The following is a 21,057-nucleotide window of genomic DNA, read 5'->3' as shown; positions in this document are numbered from 1 at the left end:
AGCCAGGTTCTGAAAGTGGGATGGTGCAGTGAGCTAAAAAACGGTGTTGGATCTAGCCCTGATCTCTTGACTGGGTGAGAGCTTTCTGCTTAATTCAGAGACTCTGTCCCTCACCACCCCTAGTTGTAAATAATTTTGTCCACCCTAAGCGTGGAAGGGTATTCTCAGATGTGAGACCCTTGCTCATTGCACCATCAGGATTCAAGCAAACCGGGCCGAAGACGGCTGTAATGCCAGAAACCGGTCCCCGGGAGCTTGTTTCCTTCCCAGTGTAAGAATTGGCTGTTGTAGTTTGGTTTGCCCTGTTCCCATCATGCACTGGGACAGGAACAGACTAATTTTGCATACAGCCAGGTTCTGAAACTGGGATGGTGCAGTGAGCTAAAAAACGGTGTTGGATCTAGCCCTGATCTCTTGACTGGGTGAGAGCTTTCTGCTTAATTCAGAGACTCTGTCCCTCACCACCCCTAGTTGTAAATAATTTTGTCCACCCTAAGCGTGGAAGGGTATTCTCAGATGTGAGACCCTTGCTCATTGCACCATCAGGATTCAAGCAAACCGGGCCGAAGACGGCTGTAATGCCAGAAACCGGTCCCCGGGAGCTTGTTTCCTTCCCAGTGTAAGAATTGGCTGTTGTAGTTTGGTTTGCCCTGTTCCCATCATGCACTGGGACAGGAACAGACTAATTTTGCATACAGCCAGGTTCTGAAACTGGGATGGTGCAGTGAGCTAAAAAACGGTGTTGGATCTAGCCCTGATCTCTTGACTGGGTGAGAGCTTTCTGCTTAATTCAGAGACTCTGTCCCTCACCACCCCTAGTTGTAAATAATTTTGTCCACCCTAAGCGTGGAAGGGTATTCTCAGATGTGAGACCCTTGCTCATTGCACCATCAGGATTCAAGCAAACCGGGCCGAAGACGGCTGGAATGCCAGAAACCGGTCCCCGGGAGCTTGTTTCCTTCCCAGTGTAAGAATTGGCTGTTGTAGTTTGGTTTGCCCTGTTCCCATCATGCACTGGGACAGGAACAGACTAATTTTGCATACAGCCAGGTTCTGAAACTGGGATGGTGCAGTGAGCTAAAAAACGGTGTTGGATCTAGCCCTGATCTCTTGACTGGGTGAGAGCTTTCTGCTTAATTCAGAGACTCTGTCCCTCACCACCCCTAGTTGTAAATAATTTTGTCCACCCTAAGCGTGGAAGGGTATTCTCAGATGTGAGACCCTTGCTCATTGCACCATCAGGATTCAAGCAAACCGGGCCGAAGACGGCTGTAATGCCAGAAACCGGTCCCCGGGAGCTTGTTTCCTTCCCAGTGTAAGAATTGGCTGTTGTAGTTTGGTTTGCCCTGTTCCCATCATGCACTGGGACAGGAACAGACTAATTTTGCATACAGCCAGGTTCTGAAACTGGGATGGTGCAGTGAGCTAAAAAACGGTGTTGGATCTAGCCCTGATCTCTTGACTGGGTGAGAGCTTTCTGCTTAATTCAGAGACTCTGTCCCTCACCACCCCTAGTTGTAAATAATTTTGTCCACCCTAAGCGTGGAAGGGTATTCTCAGATGTGAGACCCTTGCTCATTGCACCATCAGGATTCAAGCAAACCGGGCCGAAGACGGCTGTAATGCCAGAAACCGGTCCCCGGGAGCTTGTTTCCTTCCCAGTGTAAGAATTGGCTGTTGTAGTTTGGTTTGCCCTGTTCCCATCATGCACTGGGACAGGAACAGACTAATTTTGCATACAGCCAGGTTCTGAAACTGGGATGGTGCAGTGAGCTAAAAAACGGTGTTGGATCTAGCCCTGATCTCTTGACTGGGTGAGAGCTTTCTGCTTAATTCAGAGACTCTGTCCCTCACCACCCCTAGTTGTAAATAATTTTGTCCACCCTAAGCGTGGAAGGGTATTCTCAGATGTGAGACCCTTGCTCATTGCACCATCAGGATTCAAGCAAACCGGGCCGAAGACGGCTGTAATGCCAGAAACCGGTCCCCGGGAGCTTGTTTCCTTCCCAGTGTAAGAATTGGCTGTTGTAGTTTGGTTTGCCCTGTTCCCATCATGCACTGGGACAGGAACAGACTAATTTTGCATACAGCCAGGTTCTGAAACTGGGATGGTGCAGTGAGCTAAAAAACGGTGTTGGATCTAGCCCTGATCTCTTGACTGGGTGAGAGCTTTCTGCTTAATTCAGAGACTCTGTCCCTCACCACCCCTAGTTGTAAATAATTTTGTCCACCCTAAGCGTGGAAGGGTATTCTCAGATGTGAGACCCTTGCTCATTGCACCATCAGGATTCAAGCAAACCGGGCCGAAGACGGCTGTAATGCCAGAAACCGGTCCCCGGGAGCTTGTTTCCTTCCCAGTGTAAGAATTGGCTGTTGTAGTTTGGTTTGCCCTGTTCCCATCATGCACTGGGACAGGAACAGACTAATTTTGCATACAGCCAGGTTCTGAAACTGGGATGGTGCAGTGAGCCAAAAAACGGTGTTGGATCTAGCCCTGATCTCTTGACTGGGTGAGAGCTTTCTGCTTAATTCAGAGACTCTGTCCCTCACCACCCCTAGTTGTAAATAATTTTGTCCACCCTAAGCGTGGAAGGGTATTCTCAGATGTGAGACCCTTGCTCATTGCACCATCAGGATTCAAGCAAACCGGGCCGAAGACGGCTGTAATGCCAGAAACCGGTCCCCGGGAGCTTGTTTCCTTCCCAGTGTAAGAATTGGCTGTTGTAGTTTGGTTTGCCCTGTTCCCATCATGCACTGGGACAGGAACAGACTAATTTTGCATACAGCCAGGTTCTGAAACTGGGATGGTGCAGTGAGCTAAAAAACGGTGTTGGATCTAGCCCTGATCTCTTGACTGGGTGAGAGCTTTCTGCTTAATTCAGAGACTCTGTCCCTCACCACCCCTAGTTGTAAATAATTTTGTCCACCCTAAGCGTGGAAGGGTATTCTCAGATGTGAGACCCTTGCTCATTGCACCATCAGGATTCAAGCAAACCGGGCCGAAGACGGCTGTAATGCCAGAAACCGGTCCCCGGGAGCTTGTTTCCTTCCCAGTGTAAGAATTGGCTGTTGTAGTTTGGTTTGCCCTGTTCCCATCATGCACTGGGACAGGAACAGACTAATTTTGCATACAGCCAGGTTCTGAAACTGGGATGGTGCAGTGAGCTAAAAAACGGTGTTGGATCTAGCCCTGATCTCTTGACTGGGTGAGAGCTTTCTGCTTAATTCAGAGACTCTGTCCCTCACCACCCCTAGTTGTAAATAATTTTGTCCACCCTAAGCGTGGAAGGGTATTCTCAGATGTGAGACCCTTGCTCATTGCACCATCAGGATTCAAGCAAACCGGGCCGAAGACGGCTGTAATGCCAGAAACCGGTCCCCGGGAGCTTGTTTCCTTCCCAGTGTAAGAATTGGCTGTTGTAGTTTGGTTTGCCCTGTTCCCATCATGCACTGGGACAGGAACAGACTAATTTTGCATACAGCCAGGTTCTGAAACTGGGATGGTGCAGTGAGCTAAAAAACGGTGTTGGATCTAGCCCTGATCTCTTGACTGGGTGAGAGCTTTCTGCTTAATTCAGAGACTCTGTCCCTCACCACCCCTAGTTGTAAATAATTTTGTCCACCCTAAGCGTGGAAGGGTATTCTCAGATGTGAGACCCTTGCTCATTGCACCATCAGGATTCAAGCAAACCGGGCCGAAGACGGCTGTAATGCCAGAAACCGGTCCCCGGGAGCTTGTTTCCTTCCCAGTGTAAGAATTGGCTGTTGTAGTTTGGTTTGCCCTGTTCCCATCATGCACTGGGACAGGAACAGACTAATTTTGCATACAGCCAGGTTCTGAAACTGGGATGGTGCAGTGAGCTAAAAAACGGTGTTGGATCTAGCCCTGATCTCTTGACTGGGTGAGAGCTTTCTGCTTAATTCAGAGACTCTGTCCCTCACCACCCCTAGTTGTAAATAATTTTGTCCACCCTAAGCGTGGAAGGGTATTCTCAGATGTGAGACCCTTGCTCATTGCACCATCAGGATTCAAGCAAACCGGGCCGAAGACGGCTGTAATGCCAGAAACCGGTCCCCGGGAGCTTGTTTCCTTCCCAGTGTAAGAATTGGCTGTTGTAGTTTGGTTTGCCCTGTTCCCATCATGCACTGGGACAGGAACAGACTAATTTTGCATACAGCCAGGTTCTGAAACTGGGATGGTGCAGTGAGCTAAAAAACGGTGTTGGATCTAGCCCTGATCTCTTGACTGGGTGAGAGCTTTCTGCTTAATTCAGAGACTCTGTCCCTCACCACCCCTAGTTGTAAATAAGGCATCCGGGTTGTAGGCGCTTCAATGCTGTGTATTGCCTTAACAGTATAATAAAAAAATTAATTTTAAAAAGTGCTGGACCAAGAACAAGGTCCAGAGTTGCATCTTACTCAAGATGGACAATATGGCAGCAATCTGCTACATCAACCATTTAGGAGGGACAAGGTTCACCGCCTTATCGAATCTGGCTCGGGACCTCTGGGAATATTGTCTGTCCAATCAGATTTCTCAGCGGAACATCTTCCGGGATCGTCAAACCAGGTGGTGGACTGGTGCTCCCGTCACTGGAAGGTACCAGCCTGTGGAAGCTACACCCCAGAGTATTCCGGGAAATCCAATCTTGCTGGGGTCCCTTCTCGGTAGACCTCTTTGCCTCCTGACTGGATGCCCAACTGAAACGTTATTACAGTTGATGTCCTGATCCGGAAGCATTGGCGGTGGATGCACTCATCCGGGATTGGAGCGCGGAACTGGGCCATGCGTTTCTCCCCTTCGCAATGGTAATGAGGGTACTCTCCTAGGAGAGAAGACAACAGGCGGATCTGGTGGTGATCAACCCGATCTGGAGGTCACAAGCCTGGTTTCCAGTTCTGATGGAACTTTCCTGGGATTTTCCAATCCATCAACCCCCTTGGTCAAAGTCTCCTAAAAGATCCTCAGGGGAATCCTCATCACCTCCTTGTCATGGGCGGCCTCCAATTGATGGCCTGGAGGGTTACAGGCAATGCTAGAAAGTGCTAGACCATTCGGTAGACGCTGCCTTGTTGCTCGCAAAGGCAGCGTGACATATCCTATAACCAACCTCAAAACCCAGTCATCTCTTGCCGTTTCCCAGAAAAATATCAAAACCTGGCTTTTCACCCTATCATATCCTTAAGTGCTGCCTCCTCCTGATGTATCCGACCACTCAGTTGTCTTTTTCCATCTTCTGCGCCTTGATGCCTTAAGTTGCGCTCTTATAAATTGATAATTCATTCATCTTGGGCATAGAGCAGCAACAAGAGATACCATTCCGCGTGGTCGCATTGGGGGATTGGTGTATTCGACAACAAGTGGATCCGATGGGGGTAGATGTTGTCTACGTCCTTAATTTCTTAGACTCTTTGGCAAAAGATGTTCTGGCCTATAGGTCAATTAATACATTTTGGTCAGCAATTTCAGCAGGTCACTTTCCAGTCGATAGTCCCCAGATTGGTGAGCATCCTCTGGTTTGAAAACTATTGAGTGGTATCAGGCTATCCGTACCCCCGGAACCTCATTATTCTTTTCTTTGGGATGTTAACAAGGTTTTAGATCTATTCCGTTCATGGCCATCCAATAAGTACTTGTCCAGGAAGCAAATGTCAGCAAAGCTGGCAATGCTGATATCCTGTCGCAGGGTTTCTGATGTGAGAGCCCTGGATCTTACAGGCCTAGTTTTCTCCCGGGAGGGAGTTCCATTTCATATAACTAGAAGAACCAAATGCAAATCAAAGTCTGTGTCCTATCCTGCTTTTCCTGATATCCCTAATTTATGTGTGGTCAGAGCACTCAAGGCCTACGAAGTGGCAACAACCAACATACACCCACAGGGCATCAGACAACTGTTTATAGCCCTCACCAAACCACACGGGTGGTCTTCATCCCCTACGATTGTGAGATGGGTTCGCTGGGTGATGCAGGAGGCAGGTATAGATACCTCCCGTTTTGGGGCTTATTCTGTTTCGGTGTAATGGCATCAAAGGCTTTTTCCCTGGGAGCGTTGCTGGAGGATATCCTTAACGCTACAGATTGGTCCTCGGACTCCACCTTAAAGAGGTTTTACTTTAAAGCAGTGGTGTCACTGGGATCTTTGGTGGTGGATAAGCTTTAAACTAGCCTAATCTGAAGCCTCCGGTTCTGCCATTGAATTCAAAATTTCCTAGATATCGTACAGGAAAGTTTCAATTCTATTAAGGACGCGGAGGCAAGGATTAGCCCACCCTTTCAGTAGAAACCTCCCAGAACACCTATGTACATATGGTGAGTAAAACGTTTACGATTAGATTTCGTCGACAATGACTTTTAATGGTGCCTTGTTATTATTTGCATTACTCTTGTCACTGTTGTTTGAGGATATTTAGACTGTTCCTCATACCTCAGATTTATACCTACCCTTATTTGACTTAGGAACGGACGCTGGCAAAAAGGAATACCAGACAACTGGCTTGATGTGGTCGCAGGAAAAAAGAGGAGGGTAGGGCGTCCTCGAGGGAAGTTGCTGGATAGCCTCGCTCGGGATTGGCTACCTCCGTTGGACTCTTTCGTTTTTCATTTTCCCTATGCATCATGGGAATGTGGTTTTTATCATTAATGTGGACTTTTGAAAAGCTGCTGGAGTGTAATAAATGGAGAAAGTTGAAAGCCGAATCCTCGCCTCCATGTCCTTAATAGAATGAAAACGTTCCTGTATGATAGCTAGGAAATTTTGCATTGTACACCACTTCGCTTGCTGTGATACATCATTACAGCGATGTTCTCCATACACACCTGAATTTGATGAGATGCAGAAGGAATGTTATTGAAGGCTAATTTTCAAGAAGTCAGGTAAAACAACAATTCTTCTAGAGTATGGTTCTCTGACAACTACGAAAAGTCTGTCTGTGCAGGGCTATACCTCTAGGACATGATCCTCAACGCCGTAGAGGCCGACTGCTGCTCGTCAAATGCATCTTTTATTTTGTCCACTAAAGCTTCAATGAAGGCAAAACACTCTTTGAAGGATGCTTATTGCCCAAAACAGAAACTTCAGTGTTACTGAAGATCTGAGATACTTAGAAGTACATCTTGGAGGACGAACTAGATAGTGATCCTAATACCAAAACTATTAACTAATTTTGGTAACTTTTGTGAAACTAGTAAAGTGGGCAGATTAAAAAATACAGCAATGTCCGACTTTGCATTACACTTAAAATAAACTTAATAAAAACACTTTTTCTGGCATGCAGGTCAAAGAGGCTGATGATGACCACATATCCACGCCAAGCTGCGTGAAGCGTAATGGATGCTTTGGAAGGGCAAAGTGGCAGGTGTCCTACACTGTAACAAATGGTTTGCTGGTGCAGGGATTTATGCCAAGCAGAGTCACCTCTTCTAAAGGCTCACTTGCCATTGCTGGCTAGTTCAGCTGTAGTTATGGGGCAGTGAAGACCTCTAAGGAGCCTCGTTGGAAGCTTCTTTGGACTCTATAGGCACGCTGCCAGCTTCCATGCTGGAAGGACAGCAGCAAGTCGGGCCGACAGAAAGTTTCAGGCTCTTAGGTGTACATCCATGCCTTGAGCATTTATGGACAGCTAGCACTCAGGGAACAGTTAAGTGAAGTTCATGCTGGATCCATCCAGCTTTAGTCACAATGTCGTTCTGAGGCCAATATTCATAGTCCGTACCTTAACAAGCAGTGCATACTCCACTGTTTTAAATCCCAAGCAGTCAGGCAGATCCTCGGTTTTCTACTTCTGGGAAGTAAAGGGTTTAAACATTTCATGCAGTTCAAGGTTTACTCGTGATCTCAGCTGGCAGTAAAACTAGGCCTATCCCAGACGTCTCTGGAGAAAAGGAGGATGGACTGGCTCAGTTGTTCTACTGTCGACCTCCATTATAGATGCCCCTTTGGTCAAATATGTGTAACGCCAAATGGGGGACTGTGATATTGATTATGATGTCTTCTTTTTAATATTCATTCCAAGTGTGAGTATTGTGCTTACACTCCACCTGATGTTCACGATCATCTTTCAAACACTAAAAAATAAAACAAGAAAGGGGTCTTCCTGTTACCAGAAGTCACTGAACTTTACTCACGTGTCAGTAGTCATCATCCTGAGTGCAGCAGTGGAAAAACTATGTTATGCTACCACCAATTAGGACCCAGAACAGGCGAGTCTACCCTCTGTTCCAGGAGATACAAAGGGTACCCCACAGCTGCTGTTCGCTTGGGATTCCCTTAGATCATGCACTCCTTAAAGAAAGACAACAAAATAAAAAAATGCAGTGAAACGTCAACGGACAAAGGAGAAATGGCTTGATGCGACAGCATTTCTGAACAGCTGCAGATTTTCGCCTTCAGAGAGGTGTGGAATTAGTTTGCTAGGACAGGCCAATGTTCATTCAAAGCATTGGTTAATTTGTAAATGAATAGGTGTCAGGGCTCTCGCCAGCAGACCACTGCAGCTTGCACCACACGTTGTCCCTGCAATAATGCCAGTGATAGTAACAACACAACTACTAACCGCCACACTCCTACAAGTGTGACAATTCAGACTATTTCAGGCCCCAATGCTATATGAATGGCTTGGGCGGCAGTTAATAATCATTTTTAATGCATATTGAATAAATAATTAACTGTTGTTGTGGTCATCCGAGGCAGCGCCATCTTGTGGCAGGCAGTCACAAGCGCCAGTGTTGATAATTAAAGGCCGGTTCCCAGCATCGGCAACCATCGACTAAAATGAAGTACTTGAGTAAAATCAATTATCCCTTGGGATGTGAGAAAACGAATTGAATCAAAAATTGTCTCAATCATACATCCATACATTCACTTCTTGTGTGGCGCATGTTATTCTGTGTTCTATATGTGTAAAACCACCTATCTGAGGACTACTAGAAGCGCCTGAACAGTATAATATTCCAATTTATACATTTATTGATATAAAATAATTATTCATTAAAATCATTAGAAAATATCACAATAACACAAATGCATTAAACAATATTCAAAACAATATAATTAAAACCCAGCAACAGACCAAGTTCCGTGATTATGGTCAATCATCGGTATGTCAACTCAAGGGAATCACATAAGGTCCACACTCCAATTGATCAATTCTGGGACCTGGTTCCTTGAATTTGACGTATATAGCAAATGCGTCGACACGTTTCAATGTGAAGTTTTATAAAAAACACCTTTATCAAGACCACAATTTCGTCTCTTTCATGCTTGCAATAATGTTCAATAAAATTATCTAAAATTGCAACACTTTATATATGTCCGCAGTAGTTACCATGTCCTATGATGGTACTAGCTTTCAACCCACAGATGAATAGTTTGGGATAGGCGGGCGTGAACCGGGCCTCTTTTTTGAATGTTACAGTCCCGTGCGCAAAGCTTGATAGTAGACTTAAATTCGTCCAATCATAAAGATAGCGTCTGGTTTAAAAGTTTCAATTTGTAGTTGGACGCAGTATTTTAGGAGTACGTTTTTTGCTGATTCCTGAGCAGACGCGGCCACACATGATTCCAGGATCCACCGTATATGGGGACCTGACGCTGCTTCTTGTAATCGGCTCCGGAAACTTGAAGTATTACTCATAAAATACCGCGTTCAACTACAAGTGTACGTGTACCTCTACTTAACACTAGGACACGTCAAAAGACTAAAACTTGAAAATTGAAACTTTTAAACCAGACGCTACCTTTATGATTGGACGGATTTCATTGACAGCCCAAGCTGTAATGCTTGGTGTTGAGGATCAAAATATAACTCAGAGCGTAAATTATTCTTTACTGCCATGGCTACCTTGTGGTTATCAATTGCTACTGTATGGTTGGATCCTATTCCTCCGAAGGTGCATGAGTGGCTGGGCAAGTTTATAAATACCAGTAGATGGGAACTATTGGTTTTCAAGAGAAGAGGACGTAGAGCTCGAAGGGAGGGAGAACGCATCTGGGAACCTTTAACAAAGTGGATAAATTGTGATAATTAATTACGATTTCAGATGGATGAAGATTGAAGCTCTCTGGATTCTTTTTGACTCTCCTTTTATTTTTTATTTTTTCCCTCCAATTAAATTTAGCTTAGTTTTCTCTTCTTTCCTTCCTTTTTCCTGCGGCGTTACAAAAGGGGGGGGGGGCGGTGAAAATCGAAAAAATGGTGGCTGACATGAACTTTTGGCTCTTGATTGTGTGCTTATTTGTATGAATTTTCAATCATGTCTGATATCTAATAACATTTATTTTAAAACGAAAAGGAAAATTACTCTGTTCAGGCGCTTCTATTAGTCCTCAGATAGGTGGTTTTACACATATAGAACACAGAATAACATTAGCCACACAAGAAGTGAATGTATGGATAAATGATTGAGACAATTTTTGATTCAATTCGTTTTCTCACATCCCAAGGGATAATTGATTTTACTCACGTATTCGATGCCCTATCCCTTGGATAGTTGGGCCACTCCCTTAAATTTTTCACATAAAATGAAGTACTGATTCAAAGTGAGCGAAGCAGGACGATTTTTTTCACATTTAACGATGAGAATTATAGTACTTCTACGCGTCAACAACCAACATTGTCTGATTTCAAGGGCGCCTTTCGTAGTAGTTCCAATAGATGGCATCAAAGTAAAACAAACTCAACAGCAGGAACCTTTCGCCAATTTTACTTCCATGTGAAGACTCTACGACAAAGAAACGTAGGCACTCAAAGACTTTTACACCTGCCTCACATTTTATGCTTACCTCATCATATCCAAAAATAGCAGCATAGAAATTTTCAGTCATGGTTTTTATGCTTGATTTGAGGGCTGCCGAGTCAATCTGAAAAAGAGGAAACACTCCAGTTAGTAATTTAAGATTAGGCCTGGGCACACATTAATATAAATCAGTATTTGCCCGTATTTCTACATTTTTTCAACTATTGCAAACGATATAAATTAACTCTCTCATTATACCTAAAAAAATAATCGGAGCATTATTTTTAAATACTAACTTCAAGTGTAAGTCATCTGGTTGTACCATGCTTATTTTCTTGGAAGTCAGTCAAAAAAATATTCCAATGCTAAGTGAAAAGAGCTCGTTTTGATTGGGCAAAATCCTCCTTTGCACTGGGAAATTATAGTGAGTGAGTCTTGAATCACCACCAATTGAACTAGCAGGTCGAGGCAGCAGACAAAAAACATTTTCTTGCACACTGTGAGAAAAGTCCAAGTTTCCTCAATTGACATCTGCTGAAATTACCAGAATGTGGCGATCACTGAATAGATGTACCTTATTTTGGAAAGAGAGATTGCCATAAACCAGACATAACTCGCTAAGTCACAACACCAGAACTCTCATGGGGATTTCCACGATGCTATCCCTCAAGCAGAATTTAGCCATCATGGAGAGATGTGCCACTTGGAGAGTGAGCACAAGAACCCTGGACTACCCATGAAATCGCAGAACGCACATGCGGATTCAGCAGAAGACTACTATCTCAAGACAAGATAAAAAAAACGAATTAGGGCAACAAACACACATATATGGACTAATGTTTGAGGATCACACTATCGCCTACCCATAAAAATTACCTCCCTTTGGGCCAGTCCATCACAAGGCTACTGAAATCCAAAAAGTAAGTTGGTGCCAGAGTCAAAGGTTGGCCAATTTGCTATATAAATATCTACCAGTAACGAGGGTGCTACAGTCCCTACTGCAAGCTAAATGCAAGTTGTTTGGTGAAAGGCAGCCATACTTTAGGTGTAGTGGAGTACTCACACCCTTTGCCTAAGAACCTGAATCACTAATAAGAGCTAGCCCTCTGAATGTCCACAATTGTAACATAACCTATAAATACTACTTCACTAAATATTTAATGACCTGTAAAATAAAGCAACTGCTCACAAATATGACAAATAGATGCAAAAGCAGTAGCGTTGGACCAAGAAAATAATTACGAAAAATTGGACAAACATACAGTTCAAAAACAGAAAAAATTTAGTACTGAATTATTAAACTGGTCTACAACTGACTAAGACACAGAGAAGGCGACTTTAACAATGTCTGGAAAAATTATTTTTAGATACATCACTAAAATTGATTAAGTATTCTTTTTCCCTGTCCGTCCTGAATTAATGATGCCACTGAGGACAATCCACACTGTATAATATTTGATGCTTAATCAATGAAGATAAACGGAACAATTGTTTTAGGATCTATTAATTACTGCATTGTTTGTAAATCTGTTGGATCACATTATACCGCTAAATGTTGTACTTTAGGCTGTCATCCTGGGACCATGTTTCCTTTATTTATGTGATGATATTGATATGTCACTTTCACTGTCCCTCACCAGTGCCTCCACCACTCAGTTATCCCCTCTTTATTGGAGTGTCTTCGAGGTTGGCTGGTACTATGCTGTTTTGCTGGTGTGCCTCTCGATTCAAAGGTTGTAATTCAGCATTGTGTGGTGCATTTTCATGGAGGTTTGCATGTTTGTAGAATCCAGGCGTTTGAGGTAACTGCTCTAGAATTTCAGGATTCGTATAGTCTGATGTTTTACATTCCAAGATGATCTACATAAATAAAGGAAACATGGACCCAGGATGACAGCCTAAAGTTGATACAGATCATTCCATAACAGCAGAATATATGGAATGACTGATTCTTCAGTGAGCGGAACACATTCATGGCCCAATAATGCAAACTTGATCACCCCCCCTTAGATCCCTAACACTTACATACATATTAGAGGACTAATGGAGATGAGCAGGCCTCACAGCGATGTTGCACCCTTGCTCATCATAGTCTGTTAGCTGGTGTCTTTCTTTTTTGCTACAACCACTCTGCACTGGATGACTGCTTTCTTCTTTACTCACCCCATCACTACTCAATGGATACATTATACCTCCATCCTGTATCTGCTGTCCTTCATTGATCGCTGATCCCCTTTCACATGTAGGCGATGAAAGGTATAAACACAAACTTAACAACTGACTTTAGACCCCTCGCCGGTTCTTATGCTGCACTTCCTTGACTGTATCCTGAATTCATGCTATTCGCCTGCTTGCTATTGTCCCAATTAGAGAGTTCAGAAGTTCTACCTTCTTTTCAAAGTGTAGCTACTCTGGTGCAGACTCCAATAGAGTATTTCCTCTTGCTTTCCCTCACCTCCCATAAGCCGTGATATCTATAGCATCCATATAACATTCTGACCAATCTGCTCTATCTTCACACCTGATAATTAAGACCTACTTGTGCTGCAGTAGGCCTTGTCATATACTGTCCATGCTCTCTAGCACTTGTGCCCTTGAGGTGAACCGACACATCTGACACAGTCAAGGCGTGATATTCTTCAGCATTTAATTACATCAGAAGAAATCTGCAACATGGAATCTACAGAACCTGCAACAACCTTACGGTTATCTTTTACTGTCAAAGGCATGAGGAACTAATTATACATGAAGAAGGCCCTATCCTATCTTTCCTCCAGATATACAGACATTGATCTCCTGCAAGAAAACCACTTGCTCCTGAAGGCTGACAAGAAACTGACATGTAACTGAGTAGGAAAAGTGATTTATAATCCCATACTGCAACCTCCAAGCACGCCCCTGCTGCCTTCTTTATTAGTTCATAGAAAAGCAGCGTTGCCATATTGATGAGGAAAGCTTTGATTAGGGAAGTCATAAAGACTTCGAACAACATCATGTATTTCTGACATGTTCTCTTCTGAATAAAAAACTGATCATTCGAACTGTGTATGCACATAACTTTACCAAAAGCTCTTCCTATCTAAGTTGTCCATAGTGTTTACATTATTCTGTACAATCTGTACAATAACTGGAGGAGACTGGAATGCCAGATCCAGATGTGGATAGGACTAGTCCACTTAAATTGAGTAACATCAATGCCAGGGCCAATATGAAAGATGTATGGGATTTTGGGCTAATGGACATATGGATAATGTCACACCTAACAGACAGATAAAACATATTCCTTTCATGTGCACAAGATCCTTACTCAAGAAGCAACTGCCACGTAGCCACAAATGGCTAAGATAGCTACACTTACAAAGACATCAGAAGAAGCTCTTCCTGATCAGACTCCATTATTAGTGACTCTAGAAGATGCTCCTTAGGACCACACCAAATCGGTTGTAGAAGATGACTGTCTCCAGATACATACTGGCAATAGAGAACAGCAAAGAGGTGCAAAATCAAGAACTATGTGATGGAAAACAGAGGTCACTTTCTAGTTGGCATGGAAGTTGTTAGGGGGCAAATGATGCATGACATTATAAAGTACAAAAGAAGACCAAGAACATTAAAGACTTCAATGCATACGGATGCCAAATATCCCACCACTCCAATCAAGTCTGGAGGGATATAGAGAAAACACAACTAGATCTCAAGTCCCTGTTCATCTCCAAGGCCGAATTCACCCTGATATGAAGTTAGGACCTTTATGAACACTACAAAAAAACAGTATAGTTATGATCTCCCAGGGGAAATCTACAAAATGGCACTACAAAAAGCACAAATGCTTGATATTTTGACACCTAAAAAACAGTGAGGTTAACACTAACCTTTCTTCAACTTTCATGAAATCCCTGATTTCAATCAGGGGAAGACTGGGAAGGATCCTCTGTACTGTACCAGATATTGACCCATATCACTGATCAATATGAAAAGTAAATTCCTGCTTATGATCCTGCTGACTGGGCCAAAAAGTGAATCTGTACGCTACATAGTCATCATGACTGGGCCAAAAAAAGGAATTCCGTACATTATATATCCATCATGACTGGACCAAAAAAGTGATTATGTACATATATAGCCATCATAGGACAGACTTCTTGAAACCACTATTTCTTTATTTACTAGCTTACCCATCGCACGTTGCTGTGATCTCAGAAGAAAGGAAATTTAAGGATACTTGTTATGATAACATTCAATTTACATTGTGTCATTTTTATTGAAACGTATTCCTTTTAATATGCAAAAACATTTTAAAGTGTTGTTTTAATTCTGTTTATTTATTCGAGTACTTGTGGATACACAGTATTTTTTGTTTTTCCGTCTGGTGCGTACAAGAATAAACCAGAAGGTTTTCCGACACGTGAGCTGGCCACATAGAGTTGTCCATGTGAGAAGCATTGATTCTCCAAATTTAGTCCCCACAATTGCAACGATAGTCCTTGAGCTTTGTTGATGGTCATTGCAAAAGCGAGTCGCACCGGAAACTGTAAAAGTTCAGTATTGGAAAGATTATGAGGGCCCTGGTGGGCCGATATTTAACACATTTTTCTTTTTTTTTTTGCCAGAAAGCTTCGCGGGAGTGTACTCAACAACTTTTAACAAATGATTATTATTTATTTTTTTGCCAGAAACCTTCGCGGGAGTGTACTCAACAACTTCCCAAAGTTTCATGCTGATCGGATGAATGGTGTAGAAATGCATAAAGGACAAACAGACAGACATACATTTGTTTTTATATATAGAGATTTAAGCAATTTGTACAGCGAAACTAATACCCATTGGTGTCTCGGCGCTGAGGACGTAGATAGAGGTAGTAAGGCGGAGTGCCGTTTATTGAGTGAATAACCAGGTCTTTAGTAGCTTCCTGAAAGAGAGCAACGTAGGGCATGCTTTGATTTGTGGGGGAAGGGAATTCCATAGTCTTGCCGTGGCTATAGTGAATCTTTTGTCTCCCCAGGAGACCTTGTATGTACAGACATTGGCCCATCTGCTGAAGCGTATAAAGGACTCTTCTAAAGAAACAAATGCCTTGTGTTTAGATGGCAAGTAGGCAGTTGAGAACACTGAATGGGTTACCTGTTTCAGAACCTTTAGAAGGAGGGTCTAGGAATGACTACATCATTAAGGCATTGTGGCTGTAATCTAATCCAAAAGCACATATACAGCACATATACAGCACATATACATTGTGGGGCCCACTGCTATTCTTTCTGTCAGCAATAGAACCCCCATCAGCACCTACATCCCAAAAGGGAAGTTCGTTTCCTGATGAATCTATGTTCTATAACGTTGTGGGCTACAGAGTGAACTGGGGAGAACTGAACCACTGTCCATGTCCAGAGTTAACACCAGTGTTCCACTGACAGATATAATTTCCAATGGAAACATGGCCATCTCAACTTCCTAGGCATTCTAGTTGTTAGAGGCCTCCGACACATGGTTGATGATAACATATACCCCATTAATACACAAGACCACCGATAAATACATCCACTGGTCTCACTACACTGACAACAATCCCTGTAGGGGATGAAAATGAATCTGACACCTCACTTTAATTACCTCATTGGCATGCTCCCACTGAATTTTCCCAAAGATGATACTCTCTTTTTATAGGAAGATCTGAAAAAATTGTCTGAGGCCTTTCAACTGCAGATGGGATGATACTCTGGTGACCTAGGTTTACCTCTAATGGAGTCCAACTGCATTGCACATCAACCCCCTGTGGGGGGCATTCTCCCACAATCAGATTGCTCATTTCTTTGGGTTGAGCTTGAGTGACAATCACCAGGCTATTTCCTGGGTCTATTTCTCACTGATTACTTTAAATCGGCCACCTGACTGATGACCAACCAAATTATATGTTTGCCGGTCTTGACCTGTAAATGTAATTATAAATTAGTGAAAGTAGGTCATTTAATGTATAAGTAGGTTGCTATTTTGGGGGGATTTTGTCATACAAATTAAAGCAGTAGTGTCCAATGGGACGCTTAGGCATCCGTAGGCATTAATACCCTAGAACGATATTTAGTGAACAGATTTTCAAAGCGTTACTTAAACTTCCAACAGAAAACAATCTAAAGGGGGACGAGTTCTGGAAATACAAAACATTTCTCACAGGGCAGGTTTCCCATGATATCCTTAGAAGTCCTCACCTTCCCATACTTGAATATTTGCAGAAATGGGGGCGATACAAAGGGGTAGTATAGGGACTTTACAAAACAATCATTCCTCAACTCTTTTCCAAGCCTGTTGTAGCTTTACGTCAATGTGGTATCCCAGGTTTGCGTAGCTCCATACAGGAGAATAAAATTAAAAGGCGGGTCTAAAATAATGCATTTCCAATTCAAGTTCCTACTGGAAAATTTGCTCTCTGCTAAAACCAAAACTGCTCAACGTATTGGACCACACATGGCAAGAAAGTAGAATTTCACTCAAAAAGATGACTTTTTAAAATCCGATGTAAATTCGTTCAGTAGTTTTTTTGATACTAGTGTTTGAAAACTGAGTTAGTGGGTATCAAAGAGTTCAAATTTAGTGACATGTCAGTCTTCTAAACTTGCAAGTTAGAAACTTGTAGGTTCTGTCAATCACACTTGAATTTTTCAAGAATTGATTGGCTCATGAATGACCTCAAAACTTTATTTTTCTACTATCTGAAAATTTAAAAAATCCATAAAAGTTGATTATTTTGTGCCATAGGTAGGAAAAAAATTACAGCGAAAAGGGGAGACATGATGAACGTTTCTGAGCACTTTAACAGATTAGATATAATCACATAGGCAATTAAACTGTCTGAAAATGTATCAAAACTGCAAAAAGCAGATGGTGAATTTGTAAATTCTCTAAGATTTGTGTGCATGTGGGCATCACTGTCTGTTCAACAACAGACACAAATTCACCAACTTCGTTATTTTCAGAGAATGTATGAATTCTGAAATTCACAAGTTGAAATTTTTTTTTGATTTTTTAAAGTGAAGAAATCACAGCTATTGTTTGGTACGGGACCTGATAGGATGGCTCAGGGTGGCTGCATGGCATTGTCTATTGCCAGCTCCTGCGAGCAAAATATTGATACATGACATATGAAGGCAGTATACATTACTCAAAAAAGGCCACAGTTAAAGGTTAACGTGAACAAAAAAACAGAAGCCCCTGAACTTTTCCAGTAATGGTATGCATCACACGCTCTAGGTCACACCACCCGCCATATTTAGCTTTTAGTAGGCTGCGTTGACAAAGAGATCTACAGACCAAAGTGGGGGAATATGTTATGTCGAGTTGTGCATTAACCATTGGTCCAAGGCTGACCAACGGTTTACCATATATGATCACAGTTTAGTCATACTGTCATGCTCTTGACCGAGCATTGTGTCTTACGAGCATCGGAAAAGCCTAGAGACCAAATTAGCATCATTGTATATTTAATATTCCATACCTGCAAACTAAAACAAAAATGTTAATATGTGAAGAGGGGGCAGGGCCTTGGAGTGAGCAGAGCTTCATGCCGGGAAGTACCTATGAGGCACTTTTGTCCAAGCCCTGTCCCCAACCACCTCCTCCAAAAAAGAAAAAAAGCTTGCAGAGCCTGGTGCTCATGTCGTGGGGGTTTCACACCCCTTAATGGACGTCGTCAGTACAGAGCCTCTGAATACAAGCTGGAAATCGACTGTTTACAGTGGTTTTCAGCTTGTTTTTTTTTTTTTGCCAGCTTGTGATTTCAACTCCTCATCAGGTGACCATGTGAAGGGAGTCTATTGTGTGCCACACGCTGGCACTGTGTGAGATGGCAGGTTTAACATTGAGAAATAACAAGATGATACACACGGAATTGTGTAACTTTCTATTGCACAAAGTGAAAAAAATTGCGAATTTCCATGCTTCCTCCTTGGTTCAATTCAATTTATTTCAAATTTTTAGCCCCCGTCTTACAACATTGCCTGAAAAGCAGAGAAATTCCAGAATCTTGGCGAGGGAGTGTGGTGGTTCCCCTCTTTAAAAAAGGTGCAAGAACGAATCCTGCAAATTATAGACAAATAGCTCTTCTCGAAGCCTCCGGCAAGAATTTTGCTGCTTGTTTTTTTTAACACTTAAAAGACTGGGCTTTTTCGAGAAAGGTGATCCCCATGTATCAGGCTGGGTTTCGCCCAAAGCATTCTACATTGGACAATATTGCTTGATAAGTTTGTTAAGTTAAATGCCAACATTTTATATTATGCATATTGTGCTTTTATAGATTTTTTGATGGTGTTCAATAGTGTAGACAGATCAACGCTATGGAGAAAAGTGGCTAATATGGGGATTCCCAAGGATCTCTTAACAATAATATTCTCCCTTCACACATCAACATGGTGCAGAGTCCAAATAGGGGGAGAAAAAGGCCTAACCAAACCCATCCCTTCGCAGAATGGGCTGAAACAGGGATGCTTACTAGCTCCCCTATTATTTTCCATCTACATTAGCGAACTCCCAGGGCGTCTTTCGCAAATTAAAAATTACCCTCCTAAATTAGCTCAAGTTGATATACTTTGTTTAATGTATGCCGATGACATCGTTATACTCAATCAGAACCTTGAATGAATTAAACCTTTATGCAACTGAAAACTTTCTGGTCCCAAATATTAATAAAACTAAATCACTCCCCTTCAGTGGCAGAAGGAAGCCCTTACCTTATATTTGGTCCTTCGAAGACGAACCGATAGAGACTGTAAGAGAGCATGCTTATTTGGGTCGTATTTTTACTTCTAATCTGCTAGATACAGCTCACCTCCAACACCTGAGTCGGAAGGCAGAATCACAGGGTGGGACTTTACAGAGACTGTACCTCTCCATGGGAAATAGACACTTTACACCAATGCTGGAGGTTTACAGTAGGAAAATCCCTCCGATTTTATCATATGCCATGGTAATACACAAATTAAAACATGGCAATCTATAAAAGCAAAGGAAGGAACCATTCTTCGAAAAATGTTAAGAGTGTTGCAGTCGGTACCAGTGCAAACCCACACGTCTTGAGCTATCGGTAAGGGGAATCTCAGCCAGAGTAATTTCGAATATTATTAGGTGGGGGTACAATTTATGTCATGCAGCGCCAGACACCTAAAGACATCTGTTAAAATTGGAGACTTTTAGAGAGGAAGAGTCTGAGTATACTTTTAATAGGAATATGGTGAAAGCCTTCGAGGTTTCTCAATGCACGGTTGCACTTTTACAGGAGTGGTCCCCAGCACACTTGAAATTGTTTTTAAAACATCTGGCCCTATGAATCTTATAAAGAAAATTGCAGTCAATTGAAGCATTATAAAGTGTTTGCAGAACAAATAGAATTTAAAACCTATGCTCCCTATTTGAATTTTCAATTAGAGCACGGAGTAAGGCGTTGCATCATACTCTTACGTTTGGGTATACTCCCTTTAGCAACATTTGTAGGTAGTAGGGAAGGTACTAATAACCCCAAAGGCTTATGTGAGTTATGCAAAGGTGGCCAACAAGATTTGCTTCACGTCTTACTAATATGTCCCAATGTGAGTATAGTAGTGGCTCAACGACGTTATATAACTCCAATTCATTTAAAGTATAATGCATTCTTGGCCCAAGATTTAATTACATTGTGTAATTTTTGTTATGGCCTAGAAACAAAAATAACATTGTCCAGCCTTCCTCTGCACACCTCCAGTAGCCAGCATGGTTGTCACATAGATCTTATCGCTTTGATGTCAGAGAAAGAAAAGTATACACCAAGGTCCCTGGAAGAAAATCTGACATTTGACCTCTGTCTTTAAATGCACAGCAAATGTGACAAGATGAGAACAAGATCTAAAAGGCCTGTTTACGGAAAGGGAGCACTTGTAAATAAGGTATGGGCCACGGAAGGGGCAAACTCAAGCTGGACAGCCTAAAACAAATATAGAAAGCATTCAAATGTGAGTTAGAATGGGCGAATGCATTCCAGGGAAGCTTTACGAATGTCCCCAAGATGTTGTTAGAAAACCAGAAAGCTGCGTTGTCTGGCATGCATCGACCTAAAAAAAAACACGTCCTTTTACTGAGAAGACAAATTTCAATTGTGTGCGACCCACCTCATTTAATCTGCTATGTATTTAATCCAACAGTTTAACAATTAGTCTGGCACGAAATGGAAGTGATGTTTTTTTTTCAAGGTAGGAGGACTGATGCCTGAAGACAAGGAAAGTACTATACTGTTGTTTAGAGATGCTTATCCGCTTAAGCATCCCATCGTGGCTAACAAATCAACTAGGATTGAGCCCTGGTAAACT

General features: G+C 42.5%; 1 protein-coding gene across 1 annotated transcript in view; it reads right to left on the bottom strand.

Annotated features, from left to right (window-relative positions):
• Positions 1-21,057, bottom strand: part of UQCC1 (ubiquinol-cytochrome c reductase complex assembly factor 1) — a 537,036-nt gene that overhangs the window by 88,489 nt on the left and 427,490 nt on the right. Inside the window, exon 8 of the mRNA XM_086932310.1 lies at positions 10,782-10,859. Within this exon, the coding sequence (XP_086788436.1) occupies positions 10,782-10,859 (78 nt within the window). The remainder of the gene's footprint in view (positions 1-10,781; positions 10,860-21,057) is intronic.

Source organism: Lissotriton vulgaris, chromosome 7 (genome assembly GCF_964263255.1).
Source record: "Lissotriton vulgaris chromosome 7, aLisVul1.2, whole genome shotgun sequence".
In the NCBI taxonomy this organism is placed as follows: Eukaryota; Metazoa; Chordata; class Amphibia; order Caudata; family Salamandridae; genus Lissotriton; species Lissotriton vulgaris.
Note: the sequence above shows the minus strand (reverse complement) of the source record. Positions and strands in the feature narration are given on the sequence as shown.